Source organism: Pagrus pagrus (assembly GCF_965226575.1).
Source record: "Pagrus pagrus genome assembly, chromosome: 19".
Lineage (NCBI taxonomy): Eukaryota > Metazoa > Chordata > Actinopteri > Spariformes > Sparidae > Pagrus > Pagrus pagrus.
The window spans coordinates 6,737,526-6,755,638 of record NC_140203.1 but is presented as its reverse complement, the minus strand read 5'-3'; the positions used below and the strand labels follow the sequence as shown (position 1 = coordinate 6,755,638).

The following is an 18,113-nucleotide window of genomic DNA, read 5'->3' as shown; positions in this document are numbered from 1 at the left end:
AAGACTTCACACTAAATACATCTCAATAATAATGACACAAAGACAAACATACAAGCAGTAGTTGCTCAATTTTCAAGACATTTATTCACATGTTTTAGACAAAACATTGTGCTGCCCTAGCATACCTATTTGTTTCCATAAAGCATCTGATCTCAAATACCAGATTTAAGAGCATGCAAAATGAACTGTCTGAATACTTTATTACCAGTTAATGAACAATTAAATATGCTTAAAGGGGGGACATTTATTAATTTTTGCTAAAGTGCAATAACAACATAATGCAGGCTGCAAACACTGCTATACCATTAGACAGTTGTCTCAATTCAAAATGAAGTCATTTCAAAGCAGTGATGTGTGAGTCCTACGTGTTCGAGGACTGGATGGTGTTTATCCTCCGGTAAGAGCGTTTTCTGTCTACAAAAATAATATGAAACAGTATGCAGTATAAACAAACCTGATGTTACTGTATGAGAAAAAGCTTGAATGTTCCCTGCAAGGCTGTAAAAGTACATTCCTCCCAAACCCTCCGTTCATCGTGACTAGACAGAAGGATCCTCAACTCATAACATGAAGAGGGCAGTGTTTTCAGCACATACAAAACACGTGAAAGCTCTGAAGACAGGATTTACTCATGTTCTCTCGGCAGGCTGAATGACTTCTTGGCTCTTTTTTTAAGATTAGGTGTTTACAATATGTTTTTGCCCTAGATGTGTGGGATGCTTCATTTCATGGTCCAGTCTCTAGGCCCTCATCTCTCCGCTCCAGAGCCTTTAGTCACAGTAAAGTGCCTTCAACCCCATCCTTGTCTCTTCAATCCAGCTATGCCGGGGATTTGACTTGAGAAATGGGTGTAGAGATTGTAAATCGCGCCATATGGTTGCCCTTCCTTGGAAAAAAAAAACGTGGGACTGTAATAAAAAAAAAAAATGATGCATGTTAATGATGCGGATATATTTCAATCTTACATAAAGTGAGCCGGTGGTTTGGTTTGAAATATACCTGAGGAGATCATGAGTGCTCCTCGGCGCTGCCGCTGAAGGAGCGGCTCCGGATGTGGTTCCTTAACTGCTCGATCAGCTCTGGGTTCTGCTGCTGGATCTGCTGCGCAAACTGTTGTCCTCTGACAGAGAGACGACATAACTCTGTTTACAATCTACCAGAACAGCAGCTCACACAAAGCAGGGTGAGAAATTGCTGTTTTTAATATACAGTAAAATAACAGGAATCCTCCCCTGGGAGAGAACGGCCTCATCTCCTCACTTTGTGGACAGAAACAGCACAGGAAGTTCATACTAAACCAGAAACAACAAAAGATTCTTATGCTGGGATAAAATATTATGTAAAGGGAAAATGTCGCATCACTTTAGAGGGTAATTACACACTGTTTCGTCCTGTTTTCATTATTCAGAAAAGTGCCTGTTGAGGTGAATCACAGACGTGCTGCAGTGAGCAGCAGAGATAAAATATCACGCACCATGTTGGTAAAACTTTGCCGCATGAAATTGTTTTCAGAAATGTTGAGATAGTATCTGCCTTCTTGCTGAAAATTAGATGAGATGATCGATACCACTCATGTCTATACCACTCATGTCTGCACAGTAAATATGGGGATAGTGCCAGCAGCTGGTTAGCTTAGCTTAGCATTAAAGTGGCAGTTCACCCCAAAACAAAAATACATATTTTTCTTCTTACCTGTAGTGCTATTTACTGATCTAGATTGTTTTGGTTTCAAAGATGTCAGTCAATCTTCACTTTGATATAACGTGACTAGATGTCACTCGGCTTGTGGCTTGTGGCTTGCGGCTTGCGTGTACTTACGCTTCCTGAGCAGTTTTATGTCTGCTAAAGCTGTCAGCTCATTTAAACAAGGGCTTGAAACATTACTGTTCACTGTGGCTTCCCTGTGAATTAGATTCATAGCTTCTTTTCAATCTGTAACTATTGCTTTTGTTTTTATTGTCATTTAAATTTTAATTTTAAGCACTTCTCGACGTATTTTTATGTGTTTTTTATGCCCCTGTAAAGCACTTTAATAGCCTTGTGTCCCAATGGTGCTGTATGAATTAATTGCCTTGCCTCTAAGCGCCAGGAAAATACATTTAAAAATCTTAACATTAATGTGTCTTTCCAAAAATCATGACCCAGTTACTCAAGATAATCCACAGCAGCTTCATAGGGGAACTATTTTCTTTCTACTAACTTCACCCACCAACTGTAGAACCACAGAGCAGGCGGCGCATGTCTACTCATGGACAAGAGGCTGGTCAACAACGCTAGACAACGTTGCAGCTCAGCCAAGTACAACTGTTGCCGTCACGAGCACGTGCCTCTCGTCCATGAGTAGATGCACGCTTTCTTCTATATGGTAACTCGATGGATAAATAGCTACAAATAAGAGGTAAAATGATGATGGAAACAAGTAGAAGGTAACAAGATCCGCTTACAAGCATCCCTAAAGACACTAGGAAGTGACTGTTACATGCCAACAAATAGTCTTTTAGCTTCATATTTACCACACAATCCTGAGAGGGCTATCGGTTTCCCAAAATATTGAATTTCAATATCAATAGTACGTATTCACACATGTATACCTCATGTAAAACTCTTTAAAATGATTCCCTTTAATCCTTTAAATGTTGAGTTGAGTGTACTCACGCTTCAATCAGGCTGGAAATGTCTGACAGTCCGCCCACTCCGGCTGCAGGCCCGCCGACTGCGTTCGACATCATTCCTGACATACTGACCACACAGTGACACAGTGACAGTGAGTCAAAGCATGTGTTTAAACTCCAACTTGAAAGCGACCCCTAAATGCAATCAATTATTTTTGGCACTCACAGCTGTTGTACTTGTTGGTTCTGCATCACGCTTGCAGCCTGTAAACAGAACTCGAGCTGAAATCCACTTTGTCTCACACAAATGTATTTAAAAGGGCAGTTTTGTTATTATCTACTGCTGCGGGCCCTGAACAGCAGTCTGATTTAGATGTATCTTGTCACTGTTGCTGCAATAAAAACTCTGGCATGCTTTTAAAAGCGTTCTCGACCTGGCAGACGTTCCCGTGTGTCATCGTTTAACGACGCTCCAGCCCGAGACAAGGCCCTTTCCACTAGACAATAAACTCTGTTGATTAACGGGCTAACTGTCACTCAGGGGACTAATTAGGGAAAATATCTGGTCCAACCTTGCCAGACACAAAACATAAGACTCCAGGACAAATGGTTTACTGAACGGCAGAGAGCCTCTACTGTGCCGGGCTGTTTATGTACAGTGTATATATTAAAACTCTTACCATGCTGATGAAGGCAGGGTTGTTGATTAAACTAGCCATGTCAAACCCCAATCCAGCAGCTATCTGTGGCACACAGGCATAGGTAAAGGTCAAAATAATCAGGGCTAGTTGAAGGAAAAGTCTACCCAAAAAAGAAAATTCAGACATCATCTAGTCTGGAAAGTCGGGTGAAGTTTCGTAACGCACAAAACATTTCTGGAGCCTCACAGGACAACAGCGTTGCAGCATTCTCAGAAACAACTGAAGTAGATGGGGACACCCTACCAGAAGAGCTCGACTGTGCTTCAAGGGTGTAAATAATGTCTTTTTGAATCAGTCTGGGATCTCAGGGCTTCTGGAGACTTGGATTATGCTGTACAAGCTGTATGGAGCCATTTACCCCATCTACTTGCTGCAAAGCTGTTTTGCTGTGAAGCTCCAGAAATGTTTCGTGAACCACACATCACCCAACTTTCCAATCGACATGGAGGTGAGTAGGTAGCGACTGAATTTTCATTTTTTTGTGAACTTTTCCTTCAATGAGATATACATAAGAAAATAAGGGCTAATATGCGTTTATTTACTTACTGGGCTGGTTGCTTCTTTCTGCTTCTGCTCTGCGATCTTCAGGTTGGACTTGTACGTATCATTCTCGGGGTCTAATACCAGCGCTTTCTTGAAGTAGGTTATTGCCTCTGGATACTTGCTCATGGACGTCAAAGCCAAACTAGAGAAACAAATCAAAGAGAAATATCGATATATTAGGCAGCAGATTACGTAGGAAAAAAAACCCCAAAGTAACTTGTCGTAAGATGAAACATTTCTGTAGCCTGACTCACCCCATTCTTCCATACGCTTTGCTGTACGTAGGATCAATCCCAATGGCTCTCTCGCAGTCACCTGTTGCCTCTGTATAATTTCCCAGTTTACTGTGAGCTGCAGCCCTGCAAAGTGTAACATTCAGACACCGTGCTCACCTTTACAGATTTTTAAAAATGGTGACTGTAATAAAAGATGCCGGTACTCTGCAGGTAATTTTCAGTTACTGAAAAAAGTCCCTGCACTTATAGCAAATTCTACCATCCAAGCAGGGACCTTTTTTGGGGGCAAAATAATGTCAATTAACTTAATTTAGACCCTGGTCCCTCCAAAGGGTTTGTAGTACCTCGATGCACAAGAAAGAGAGTCGATTCACCAGCAAGCTGTTTAGTCCAGTTAAAAAATTACATCGTGTCAATGTGACATCACAGGCTATTTATCACTGCTTGTCTCCTGTCTGCTGTTGTATAAAAACCATAATAGATGCAGAAAAAACAGTGGCAGCGTGTGAAATCGCGCTGCTGTTGTAAATACCTGTTGCAGTAGTACACAGCGTTTCTCAAGTCAAGATCGATGGCCTTTGTGTAGCACTCCACTGCACATCTGTAGTTCTCCTCCTTCATGTGATTGTTCCCTGAAAATGAAATATTGGATTGTTCAGTGTTACACAAAGACAGGCTGTGGTTACAACAGTTATCATAGAAGTAGTTTTGCTTTTTATCATCCTAAGAAATGTCTAGTCAGATTGGGTTCAGCAACATGTTTTTGAATATTCCTATGAGCTGAAACACGTCTGAGGCACATTTAACGCCGCATGTATCAGTTCCTCTGCTGTCCTCTGTTCTCTCTTCAAAACAATTTGTGAAAAAGCTCATTATATTTATGATGTTGCTTAAATTGAGGCACTAAAAAATATTGGTCTGCTGCCAGTGATGCTGCAGGCAGAGGCACAGCAATCACACATAATGAAATCAGAGTCAGTATGAAGAGTTTTAACTTCACCTTCATTCTTAAGTTGCTCTGCTCTTTCGATGTCTTCTGGAGAGGGGGACGTCTCTGGTACGGTCAGGTTGTCATTCTGAGTACATGCAAAATAGGAAAAAAAACATCATTGAAGTGATTTACTAAAGAAAAGAATGAAGGGAAAGCACAGGTACAACCAATATCATTAATGGTGACTCTGTTCTATGAAAGCAAGTCAGTAGTCAGTGCCAGTGAAGCAGCGTGCATTGGCAGGCAGCCACAGTGATATTAGTCAAAATGTCTGCTGTGACGAAGGTTTATCGGGTTGACAGTGAATAATGCAACATACATTCATTCTTGATTTAAACACATCCTGATGCTGTATAAGCTAAATTCACGTTAAGGCTGCACAATTAAACCGAAATATTATGCAATATGGCAAAATGCAAAAGCCGAACTGTAGAAGATGAAATGGTTTGATAAAGGTGACAAGACAGCATCACAATGAAGTACTGTAGGCTCATAAATCTGTTCCAGATGGAAGAAAACATCCAACAAATGTCACATCTGGTGTGGCTCATTTACGTGTTTCAATAGTTTTTGGCGGTGACTGAATGTAGCTGAAGTACTGTACTTAATTACAATTTTGAGGTACTTGTACTGTTCCATTTTCTGCTACTTTTTTAATTCCACTCCACTACATTTTGGATGCTGATAACTTTAGTTACTTGTTATTTTGGAGTATCAGAAAAATACTGAATATCAGTTCCACTAATCAGCCAGGCTGATAATCAGTCAACCCATAGTAAGTGCATACATGTAAATATATGTATAATTTACTTTTATATTTAAGTGGGTATGGCCAGAAAACTACTTTTAATACTTCAGTACATTTAATACCAGATACTTTTACTCAAGCACTATTCATATGGGTGACTTTCACTTTTACCAAAGTCATATTTTAACATGATACCTTTACTTATATTTAAGTATGACTTTTGGGGTAATTTTTACATCACTGATACATACTGTAAAATAATTAAAATGCTTAATTTATGTGGAAATGCACACCGCCGTATTAACAAACTGCACCTTTAAACAAGCTGTCAGGATTACTGCTAGGTTGTGATGTCACAACTAAAGAGTCACCGCCCTCTGTCACGCCCCCCGGCACGGCCATGGTTGCAAAATCACCAAAACAACATGGGCGGTGCCTGCTCAGGTCTGTGAGAGCTGACCAATCAGCAGACTGAGCTTTTTGGAAGGGGGGTCTTAAAGAGACAGGCACTAAAACGGAGACTTCAGACAGAGAGTGAATAGAGGTGCTGCAGCAATGGACAGAATGAGAACAATAATGTGCTTCTTGAACATTTTCTTAGTAAATTAAGAACATGATAATGAGCATAATACGGGACCTTTAAAGCGTTTTGTGCAGCACCCACCTTGAGCAGTGAATTGAGGAATATCTCTCTCAGAGGCTGTGGCACGGCGAGGTGGCAGTCACTGGAACTGATCTTAAAGGTTGTCTCCAAACACTGTATCGCAACTGTAGTGACAGGATCAATGTTGATGAGAGAAATTGTGAGATTTTTAGACAACAGCTGAACAATCAGTCTGAGAGTTGGCAGTGTGATTCTGGTGAGTCAGAGCTTGGCTGCACACACAGAGATTTAAACTGTCCTGTTCATCTGGGATGAAACACGCCACCGCACATACTGCACATCACACTCTGAGCTGATGAAACCTACTCCTGTTTATTCTCTCCGCACCACGATAGTCAACTGAGAACATATGTATGTTAGTTTCATTCTGAAACAGACGGGAGAGGAGCGGAGTGTCCTACATTTGTAAAGAAGCTTTCCAAAGTGTAAGTGAACAGTGTGGTTGACCTACCTTCAAGGCTCTCCTGCTCATCAGAATTCAAAGCGCCACAATGTGTTTGATCTCGTAGGAACTGCACAATAGAGAATGCCAGACGCTTCTCCACTGCCATTTTTACCTAGAATCTGCTGGGAACAGGAAGATGTTTGGAGAGAAACAGAAAGGGGCCCACACGTCGATGGCTGTATTATTCATAGGGTGACACTTTATGTAAAAAACACATGCTATAAGTAATACATGACTCGTGATGAATTAATGCTGGGTTTTCATGAATCCTCAAATGATCAAGACACTGAGTTTTTGTGATTAGTTAACACTTAATGGATTATTAACTAATGGTTCATACATTGCCAGAATATTAGCTGGATTTTAGTGACAAAGAGAAGGGCATTTCAGATTTATGCATTTGCAGAACAGTAGATATTCTCAGAGAAATATGAAGCTGTGGTCAGATGCAAACATCTACATGTTGCTGCATGACCCGACAGGTTTTTCTTAACTTTTGCCGTATGCTCAAACATATTGTCAACTGCTCAAAGGGCTTCAACGACTGATTATTTTCATTGTTAATTAATCTACTGATTATTGTCACGATTATTCCAAAATTGCTTAGTCTCTACAATGAAAAAAAGGTTGTACAAAGAAATGCCCATCACGATTTCCCAGAGCCCAAAGAGACAAATTCAGATTGCCTCTGTTGTCCAATCAATAGTCCAAAACCCAAAGACTCTTTATCTGCTCTCATAAATGGCAAAGAAACAACAAGAAACAATTAACTGATTAAAATGTTGGCGATTCATTTTCTTTGGAGCGACTAATCATTGCAGCTCTACCTGATGTTTTTGGTTTTACTGCAGAACTCCTCTGTGCAACTCTCCCGTTCTTTCAACAGCAACAAAAATATCTTTATGTAATAAATCAAAACTTATGTTCCATCCCACAGCACAGTAAATAAACAACGTTGGGTCATGTGGCAACATGTAGATGTTCACATTTGACTACCGTTTGAAAAAAACGGTTCATACTTGAACATGATATGAGAGGCTGTTGAAACGCATGGGTCTGCTCTATTTACAGTAACTGGCCTCCAGCTGAAGTGGTGGCACAGGCTGTAAATGAATTCACTGTATAATGTAACTGAATTAACAATCATTCATGATTGTCTATGTGTTAACACATCATATAAACACATAATGACCAGATCATTTATTTATGGTGAACAACAGGAATTCATACTGACACTTCTTGTATTTATGCCTCTAAAAATGTCTCTATAACATTAAATATTCATGATTAAAAAGAAAAACAACATGTTTTGGTTTTGTTTATGAAGAGAGTCGAAACTGATAATAATCATCTCCATCAGGACTGTGTGGGTGTTCTAACTCTTGTGACTTTGGCAGAAAAACTGTTTTCATGTAGGACTTTCTTTACTAATAGCAAGAAGGTGATTGATAAAATATGTTTGCCTTTAATTCATGCATTTTATTACCGTTTGATTATATTTTCTATAATCTACTTCTATCTATTTATCTGTTCTGTACATGCAACATCTATTGCATGTTTGTCAATTCTGGTAGAAGGATACTTTCTCTTTACTTTCATTTTTTTCCCCAGCCAAAGATCTTGTTGTGCACCATACAGACTTATTTGAGCATTAGTTAAGCATGTTTTTATGATCCTTTGTGTGTTCAGAGACAGTATTATCATTTATGCGTTAAGTGGTTTGATGGGTTTTTTGATGGTTTGTTAAATGTATGTGACAACATAACCATCCATACTGTAGGCATATAACATTGTCCTGGGTAATTAGTTCTTATCCTGGACTGGATTATCAACTGAGAGAAGTGGGCAACTGTCCAAGAGCCCCAAAGGCTCAAGACTCCCCGTGAGATAATAAATCTTTGGTATTTTAATTAATTGCATTTTTTAAAGGGCATCTCCACCAATTGTTCACATAAAAGTGTGTTAACAGGTCTTGGGGAGTGCTGCTGCATATGTGAGAAAAGTAATTTAAAGCTTTCGTGGCTCCAGAGGAAACTGTATGTAATCTGATTAATTGCCTCCAGTGATGTCACTCAGTGGCTTAGCGGCATTGTGGGTAATATAGGTAACAGGTTTTTGAAAAGGAAGAAGAATGCGTGGAATAAAAAAAGTTGATATTTCTGGTTCTGCTGTATCGATATTGACCATTTGTTTTTAAACTCTCCATAATGAGTCCAGCAATGTTATAGTAGTGCACTGATAGACAACTTAGCGCCTACATTACCCACAATACAGCTTAGTGCAACTGGAGCCACAAAAGGCTTTATAACACTTTTTTTTCACACATGCAGTCATACTCCCCAAGACCTGTTAACACACTTTAAATGTGTAAAATTGATGGAGTTACCCTTTAAATCAAATTGCAACAATACTGGCCACACAGCAATTTGCTTACACAGCCATGTTGTTCTCTATTACCTCCATCATTATCCACTTAGCAAGGATGCTTTGGGAGTCTTTGGAGGATAAAAGCAAAACGATTATTATGATGATAACAAAAAAACCCATCGGTCCCTTGCTCTGTGTTTTTTCTCTGTCAGGTCCAAACATAATTTTGCAGCAGGTGAAAAAAAAAAAAACAGAGGCCACTAAATCCTCTGTAATTTGGTAAAACTGACTTACAAATACAAACACTGCCTAATATCTCCATCACGTGCTATAACCACTCGTTGTTATGTTCATTTTAGGGTCTCAGCCACTCCTCCCTCAGCGTGTGTTGACACACGTAAATGCAGTGATGCAGAAGCTGTGATGTAATAGAATAATGGGAGGCGAGATGTGTTTTTATTCACTATACATGCGTCATATGTTTGTTTTAAGGAAAAGAAAAACAGAATGCATTCAATGAAACACAAGCACTGACAGATGTTTGGTGTTTATATTCCTAAAAAAAATTTAAAAAAATCTGTATCGATCCGGACGACATGGCTCGCGCAGTGCGTGCAAGCCCCAGTGTGTGATGCTGGGCTAAAACAATCACAATCTGCGGATCTGGAGAGAAAAAGGTCACACCCGTGCAAACACCACGAAGCGGATTTATTTTTAACATATGTCAAAGGATGCTACAGTGTCCCCCCCCCACTCCTCCTCCTCCTCCCGGCCGCCCACCTACCTGAGCTGAGCTCTTATCCAGCTGTCTGCTGCCTGCTACCGCGTCATGAGGACTTGTGTGTCAGCTTGATCGCATCCTCCTCGGCGCATGCGCGTTGACAGCGGAAATAAAGGCGCTCTCTGCACGCGCGAGGAGGGAGAGGGAGGACGCTGCTGCTGCTGGTGGTGGTGGTGGAGCCGGTGGTGGTGCTGTTGGGACTGAGACACAGCAAAGAGGAGGCGAAAGTTGGTGTTTTCCCCGCACGGATAAACGCATGAAACCGCCGGCATGTGTGCGTTAAGAGCTGTAGTCCACCGCACGCGTTTGCAGGTACGCTTCCGGTTACATTTACAGTTAAAAAGCAGCCATTTTGTTTGTTTATCTAACGCATGTGTGACAGATTTATAGAGGGCGTACCGGCTCCCTCTCGTACTGTACGTTCAACTAATTTGCTGTGAGTTATATTAACACCTGTTAATCATTAAAAAAACAAGCATTAAATAAAAATGTAAAATAAATCACTGAGGTGTTTGGAAGGTATCTCACGCAGCATATTTTGAAAGGCTTTTCGCTGCCATGCAATGAAACCTAACCCTGACTGGACGCTGTGGGAAGGGAAAAGGTCACTCAGCTTAGCATGGGAGAAATGCAGGGCACGTTTCAAGTGTGACTTTGAAGAATTTATTGCTCGTGTTAGTGCCACCTGTTGGGTTCACTCGCTCTAGTGTGGGCTCTAGTGTGAAATGTGTTTTTAAAGTTACTAAACTCTGGTGTAGGTCCTCTGCAGGGTCTACTACACACCTGTCCTGAGAATGACCATCCAGAATGGGGCTCTGATGCCTGCCAGAGACTGCAGCTCTCAGGCTGGAAATAAGAGGAATAAACTGAGATGGGACCTGTCACCAGCTGAGATCAGGACCGTGACAGATGGTTTGATTAGCAGAGTAAAGAAGGTGTACGATGACATTGTAGCGATAAAGATAGAGGATGTTTCTGTGGAAAACACGCTGAAAGCTTTGGCTTATGTCAAACTGGACTATGCATGTAAGTATTTAAGGATAATTCAAGTGGTAATCTACATTTTGTTTTGTCAATAATCATATGAAAGGACCTGTTAACAAGTATTTTCTGTGTAGCCAAGCATCTCTGTCGTCCAAAAATCAGTGTTGTATTAAGTACCCGAAAGTAGGGGTTCAATGATGCATCGATCCGTATTGATATATTGATTCAATGATCGACGATCCAATAGCATTGATGCAAAGTGAGCACTGGGCACTGTAGTTATTTTTAGCAGTCCCATATACATTTAAATATGAAGTATAGCAGCAAATGTGTATTCATCCGCAGCTGAAAATAGTCCCCAACAAAAACGTGATTTACTCTTGTATTTACCCAGCTGTTTTTAAAAAGTAAGTTTTTATTTCAGGCTCGCTTTTGAAGATTTGATCTTCAGTAAGAAAGTTGGAAATTACTGAGACTGACTAAAACTTTTTATGGGATTTGTAGAAGAAAAGTATGTTTCAACACCAGCCTTATTATTCTGCTGTTGGTACTAACATTCATGGTCTGTTTTGTGTTTATCTGTTCCCTTAGCATCGCGCCACGTTCTTGATTTCCCTCAGTATGTTTGTCCTGCTAAAGAGGTCCGGACAGCGAGCACGGACGCAGACAAGAAACTGTCTGAGTTTGATGTGGAGATAAGTATGAGGGAGGATGTCTTCAAGCGAATCACTGCCTTGCAGGTATGCTTCATGAGAGGAGAAGGTTCATCTAAAACTGTCCTTTAATTAGACCTCTAGCCCACTAAGATAATAATAAGGTGTTAATCTTTCCCATAAAACAAATTTGAGTTGAAGCTAATTAAAATCTAACGTGTGAGGATTTGATGCATTTATCACAGCAGCTATGCCAGCGATAGATCATTGTCACATCTTATGTCAGCCAAAGGGCAACAAATGATAGGCCTGAAGTGTTTTATATTAAGACCAGATGCTGGGGTCAAATGACGGTACAGTGTCCTTACCCTCATTTGACTCCAGCATCCTATTTAGCTTGGAAAAGAAATTTAATCTGATCTAACCTAGTGGTAACCAATACCATATCTTAATCCACGTAGAGCTGTCTGGCATAGTTGAATACATTTTGCCTTAATTCTGCCCATATGAAGAAGTGTGTTTGTTTTTTGTGATGATTTTTTTTGACAGCAAAAGTTTCAAAACAAACTTTCACATGAAGAAAAGAGATTCTTAGAGCGACTTGTGACATCGGGCAAGAGGAAAGGATTGCACCTGTCGAAAGATATACAAGAGGTAATGCAATAGGTGACTAATTCAAAATTAAACATTTGGTTGTAGATATAACATAACAAAATTAAGCATGTTTTTCTCGGTGTCTGAGTAAACTGTATAAAAAGACAACTTAATCAGTTGTGAAGTGATAGCGAGTCTTTTATTTTAAAGTTTTGTTGTTGTGTTGCCCTGTTGTCTACATTTTGATCACAAATTCTGCTTGTAAACTTCATGTCAAATCCTTGAAATTGATTAAATTTTCTGTTTTTTTTTACTTCCCTTTTCTCTCCCAAGGAAATCAAAAGAACCTCCAAGCTCATTAGTGAACTCTCCATAGAGTTTAACAAGAATATAAATGAGGAAAATACGTTTCTTGTTTTCTCTGAGCGTGAACTGGGTAAGCTTATATTAATAAAACTCAGCCAAAGCTTATTATAAATAAGCATTGGCCTCTCTCTCACTCATGTTGTGGTCCTCTTGTGTTAAGCCGGCCTGGCCGACAGTTATCTCAATGGACTGGACAAGACAGCAGATGGGCAGTATAAAGTTACGCTTGAATATCCCCATTACTTTCCACTGATGAAGAGGTGTCACAATCCTGAGACCAGGAGGAAGATGGAAACAGCTTTTCACAGCAGGTGTAAAGAGGTAACTGGAATCGGATGATAAATCTGTATGCTCAACACTTTCCAGACCATAGCCAGCCTGGTCCTTTTTTAACTTGTGCATAAACACCTGCAGCCCTCTCTGGAGAAATAACGCTGTCACTTGCAAATATTGTGCTCCACAGTCGTAATTCTTAAGATTTTCATGAAATGAAAATTGGCATTTTTCTCTATATGGAGACCAACATTCCTACACTGGATTCAAATTGCATGCCTACGCACATGGATATGAGAAGTAATGATGATGTTATTGATATCAACCTCACTGTTTACTCCCCTAATAGCTGTATCAGAGCTGTATTAAGTTACTGCTAATGCAAACCAAACATTTCTCCTGCTGCTGCCTCACATTAAAGGCATTCAGCTGGTGAAACACCAAGTGGAACAGGAAGGAGCAGCCTCAGTGAGCTCTTGCATTGCAGGCGGCAGGCTGCACACCTACAGCTTCTTTGAATGTGTCCTGGGGCTGTCCAAATCATAATGGCAATGATATCTCAGACATGATTATTGCATGTCAGGATGATCAATGATTGATCTATAGAGCTCATATTGAAACAGACTTTACAAAGATCTGTAAAAACAATGTGTATACCTGGTCTGAAATGTGCGTGAGGTAATGATGTACTTAGATACTTAAAGTTTTAAATGCAAGACTTTCATTTGTAGTGGAGTATTTTCACAGTATGGTATTACTACTTTCACTGAAGGATCTGAATACTTCTTGCACCACTGCTGATAAATATCTTATTCTACAGCCTTTCTTTTTTCTAGGCAAACACGGCGATCCTTGAAGAGTTGGTACAACTGAGGGCAAAGGTGGCCGACCTACTTGGTTATAGCAACCATGCAAATTATGTGCTGGAGATTAACATGGCCAAGAATGCAAGCACTGTGTCTGACTTTTTAGGTATGACCTCTCTGACCTTTCACCTCACAACCTCACACGCACACTTCCAAACACTCTGTCATTTAACATGATTCACACTATCTCATAACGGCTTGGCATAAGAAAAATAAACCTCACTGTTTAGATAGACGAGGAAGTAGACAGACTCGACTAGATGAGAGAAATGCTACACCTCATGCCTGTTGCATTTAATGAAGTGTATGTTGCACCACATGCCCTCTTGTATGTAGTGGAACATATAGTAATTTATGGCATGCGGCACATGAGTCATATATCACAGTGAAAAGGGGCTGAACATGTGTGTGTCACTATCTTGCTACTATACTGCCCTTTAAAGGCGAACTGCAGAAACTACGCACACAATGAAACTGAAAGAAATGGCTTCAACAGCAGTTATGTGCATATTGAATATATTCTTTAAGTAACTTCCATGGCTTAAAAATCATGACCGATTATTTGACCTATGACCCGAAAAATGCAGATGTTGCACTCTGACTTTGTATTACCTTTATAGATATATTGGTAGTGCAAAGTGCAACTAGAGTCTTAGTGTCTTCTTCATGGGGAAAATCTAAATTCAGTTTTATTTGTTATTACATTGTATATAACTGTATCTTATTGTTTAATTGTTTGCATGTTTCAAACACTTGAAATAGATGAGTAATTAAGAAATTTTGAGATTTAACCTATTAAGATGGCTTGACATTGTAAAATTTACGTAAACCTATGTTTAAAATTAGATATGTGCTCTCAGACAATGTAAGAGTCCCTGTCCTAATAGAAATAAATACCCATTGAATCTAGGTTAATAACTGTCGAAATGTATGTAATCCTAGCTGTATACATTACAAGTTGTAGTTAGTTATATTAAATGAGTTACTCCTACAGTGTGCAGTGTAATACCCGAGTATGGTTGTACTATCTACTTCCTGTAACCCCTGGGTGCTGAGGGGACTGTAGCACCCCTGAAAATGAGGCATTATAAAAACCCTCAGTGTCCACAGAAGCGTTCAGATGTTAAAAACTTTTGGTGCCCAAAAAAAAACTTGCTGTAATTGTTTTAGATTAAAAAAGATTCCACTTTGATCTGTACTGTATGTTTCCCACTTTCCAGATACTTTCTATGAAACTCTGAAGCCCATTGGAATCAAGGAGAGGAAATACATTCTTGCACTGAAGAAGAGGGAGTGCTTGATGAAGGGCCTCCTGTTTGATGGACAGATCAATGCCTGGGATTTACCCTACTACATGAATCAAGTGGAGCAGTGCAAGTTTGCTGTGAACAAGGACAAACTGATCGAGTATTTCCCGCTGGACGTGGTGACAGAAGGACTGCTCGGTATCTACCAGGAGCTGCTGGGTCTCACGTTCACAGAGGTGGAACATGCACATGTGTGGCATGAGGATGTCAAGCTTTACTCAGCACATGACACTGAAACCGGAGAGGAGGTCGGCCAGTTCTACCTGGACTTACATCCAAGGTAGAGAATGTGTCACTTTTTAGATAAGTTTTTATTTTGAACATGTTAAAACTTGCTTGAAAAATTGCTTGAATAATTTATTTGATTATCAAAATAGTTGCAAAACAATTTTCTATCAACTAATTGTTTCATCTCAGATTGAAGCTAGAAGTGATTAGCGCTTTTTATTTGTGTTAATGTTCAGATTCAGTCTTACTGTTTGACATTTGTAATGTCATCTTCCACAAGGGAAGGAAAGTACGGCCACGCAGCCTGCTTTGGACTCCAACCCGGCTGCAGAGGACCTGATGCAAAACGCAGGATCCCAGTGGCAGCTATGGTGGCTAACTTTACAAAACCCAGAAAAGGATGGCCCTCTCTCCTCCAACACCATGAAGTAGAGACATATTTCCATGAGTTTGGTCATGTTATGCATGAGATTTGTTCAAAGGTAGGCATCAGCTGCTTCATTATGTTTTCATACTACTGTTTAATACTAATTAGAACAATTGCGCTTGAACTTAAACTATCTGTTTTGTATCAGACCATTTTTTCAGAATTCAGTGGAACCCTGGTCGAGACGGACTTCGTGGAGGTTCCTTCACAAATGCTTGAGAACTGGGTTTGGGAGAAGGAGCCTCTGAGGAGAATGTCCCGCCACTACAAGGATGGTACACCAATCCCAGACAACCTGCTCGATAAGCTGATAGCATCCAGAGTAGCCAACACTGGTCAGACACTGGATTTTTTCCTAAAATATAAAACTCTAACTTTTATACAGGAATCAGCAGTCTTTATTGATGTGCTGCCTTGTTTATCTCCTTCAGGGCTGATGAACCTGCGTCAGGTAGTCCTCAGTAAAGTGGACCAGTCGCTACACACCAGCCCTCATGCAGATACGACCGAGGTGTTTGCACAGCACTGCCAGGACATCCTGGGTGTTCCTGCTACACCAGGTCAGTTATAGCAACAGTTTAATTGTAAGGCGAATACTGAAAATGATTTTCATCAGTGATGATATGTATTTATGCCTCCTATGAGGACGAATACCTAAATTATTACATTTAAAATACAATAAATACCTTCCTGTTCTGTGTTCATTTCCTTCAACCTTTTCTCTTGGAACATATGCGAATGATTTGTAACAAAGATCATTTTGATGACAATCTGTCCTCTGCAGGAACCAATATGACAGCCAGTTTCAGCCACCTGGCTGGAGGATATGATGGTCAGTACTACAGCTATCTATGGAGTGAAGTCTACTCCATGGACATTTATTTCAATCGTTTTAAAAAGGATGGCATTATGAATCCAAAGGTGGGTCTGATTATTACTCTACTGTATATCATATATATCTATTTACTTGTACACATACATCTTTTATTGCAAAGTGACTTTATTAGTTCCTGCGTGCTTTAACACAGGTTGGAAAAGAGTACAGAAGGGCGATTCTGGAAGCAGGCGGCTCTGTGGATGGAGTGGACATGCTGAAAACCTTCCTCGGACGTGGCCCGTGCCAGGATGCCTTCTTTCAATGCAAAGGACTGATTAAGTCTCAGGAAACACAAACAATACAATTTGATACGACCTTTTAAAGCAGCGACAAGGAACTTTCACTTATTGTTGATTCTGGCAGCCCCTCTGGAACAAACGCAGTATGAGAACGACCTCCTTCCGTCTTAACGATCTTGATTAGCATGTGCATTTGTTTTGAAAGCAAATGAAAGAAAGACGCAATGTACTTTTAATACTGTTTCTTCTTTTTGTATCTATTTGCTTCTTTATTTGTTTGTGGCAATTCAAGATTAATAACTGTTTTGGTGCTGTTCTTACACCTACATGACATGTAATCCTGTAACTAACTGATTCGGTTACTCTGTGATGGTAATTTTGTGAATTAAAGTTAACATTCCCTAGTAATGTTAGGTCTTCATAATAAGCCAACACTGAAATAAATATTTGCAATCCGCTTAGTGTTGTTAATGACCTGACTTATCCCTTATAAAATAAATAATCTGAATTTATTTTTATATTAATAGTTAATGAGCCTATGAAGGATTAGAGTGTATAATATAATATAGTCAGAGAGATGGAGCCAGATTAAATGTCAAAAACTCACACGTGAGTGGCTGCGAATACCAGCTTTTGTCTCTAAATAGCTTGTTATTTTGTACGTATGTTAAGTGTTAAATCCTGCAACTCCCCTCCTGTTAGTTAGAACTGAAGAAGCCTCTTGGATGAGAAGTGAAACGTCTTCAAGAAACCGAAACGCATCCAGTTGCCTACGATACAGCAGTTAGAAATACCATGACCTGGATGACTGAGAACCTTCAACATCTAGCTGTTCATCTGTGTGTTAGCCTATATTATTTTTAACAGAAGTTGAAGAACAAGTAAAAATAGTTAAAAGTAATACCAAAGTGTAGAAATACTCTGTTTGCTTTGTTCTATGAAAGTGTCACTGTAAATTATTAGTGTATTTGTATCATAATATTTGATTATTAAATTATTATTTAATTTTGCTGTGCAAGGACAAATAAATTAGCTTGACCCTTGAACCACAACCCTGAAAATGAAGCTGCTAAATGAAATTCAGCCTTGATTGATTTCATTATTGACATAAATATCTTACATGGCAGAGATCATGTTGTGCGTGTGTGTGTGTGTGTGTGTGTGTGCGCACAGCTGCAAGTTTTCCTTTACTACTTTAATAGATGTAGTTT

General features: G+C 39.8%; 2 protein-coding genes across 4 annotated transcripts; one reads left to right on the top strand and one right to left on the bottom strand.

The window, feature by feature from the left end:
• Nucleotides 1-51: 51 nt before the first annotated feature.
• On the bottom strand, nt 52-10,177 carry sgtb (small glutamine rich tetratricopeptide repeat co-chaperone beta). 2 transcript variants are annotated; one of them, XM_084382303.1, is made up of 12 exons: nt 10,092-10,177; nt 6,947-7,062; nt 6,496-6,599; nt 5,093-5,168; nt 4,625-4,724; nt 4,111-4,215; nt 3,860-3,998; nt 3,293-3,355; nt 2,839-2,876; nt 2,656-2,739; nt 1,000-1,120; nt 52-908 (listed from the first exon to the last, which is right to left on the bottom strand). In XM_084382303.1, the coding sequence occupies exons 2-11, from the start codon at nt 7,044-7,046 to the stop codon at nt 1,009-1,011; spliced, it is 921 nt and encodes a 306-aa protein (XP_084238429.1). In that variant the 5' UTR covers nt 7,047-7,062; nt 10,092-10,177; the 3' UTR covers nt 52-908; nt 1,000-1,008. The 2 variants fall into 2 exon arrangements, with proteins under 2 accessions (XP_084238429.1, XP_084238428.1); XM_084382302.1 differs by having other exon boundaries at nt 6,947-7,059; nt 10,092-10,173.
• A 38-nt stretch (nt 10,178-10,215) lies between these two features.
• On the top strand, nt 10,216-17,357 carry nln (neurolysin (metallopeptidase M3 family)). 2 transcript variants are annotated; one of them, XM_084382287.1, is made up of 13 exons: nt 10,216-10,315; nt 10,847-11,114; nt 11,664-11,812; nt 12,275-12,379; nt 12,653-12,755; nt 12,846-13,006; nt 13,795-13,930; nt 15,045-15,411; nt 15,640-15,841; nt 15,935-16,121; nt 16,218-16,346; nt 16,571-16,707; nt 16,815-17,357. In XM_084382287.1, the coding sequence occupies exons 2-13, from the start codon at nt 10,883-10,885 to the stop codon at nt 16,983-16,985; spliced, it is 2,079 nt and encodes a 692-aa protein (XP_084238413.1). In that variant the 5' UTR covers nt 10,216-10,315; nt 10,847-10,882; the 3' UTR covers nt 16,986-17,357. The 2 variants fall into 2 exon arrangements, with proteins under 2 accessions (XP_084238413.1, XP_084238412.1); XM_084382286.1 differs by having other exon boundaries at nt 10,226-10,400.
• The last annotated feature ends 756 nt before the right edge of the window (nt 17,358-18,113 follow it).

Coding starts and splice junctions, on each gene's coding strand:
- sgtb (XM_084382303.1), bottom strand. CDS start 7,046: ATGGCAGTGGAGAAGCGTCTGGCATTCTCTATTGTGCAGTTCCTACGA. Junction 5,169..6,495: donor TCCTCAATTCACTGCTCAAG/GTGGGTGCTGCA, acceptor GCATGTACTCAG/AATGACAACCTGACCGTACC. Junction 1,121..2,655: donor ATTTCCAGCCTGATTGAAGC/GTGAGTACACTC, acceptor TCTCTCTGTCAG/AGGACAACAGTTTGCGCAGC.
- nln (XM_084382286.1), top strand. CDS start 10,359: ATGTGTGCGTTAAGAGCTGTAGTCCACCGCACGCGTTTGCAG. Junction 13,931..15,044: donor CACTGTGTCTGACTTTTTAG/GTATGACCTCTC, acceptor CCCACTTTCCAG/ATACTTTCTATGAAACTCTG. Junction 15,412..15,639: donor TACCTGGACTTACATCCAAG/GTAGAGAATGTG, acceptor ATCTTCCACAAG/GGAAGGAAAGTACGGCCACG.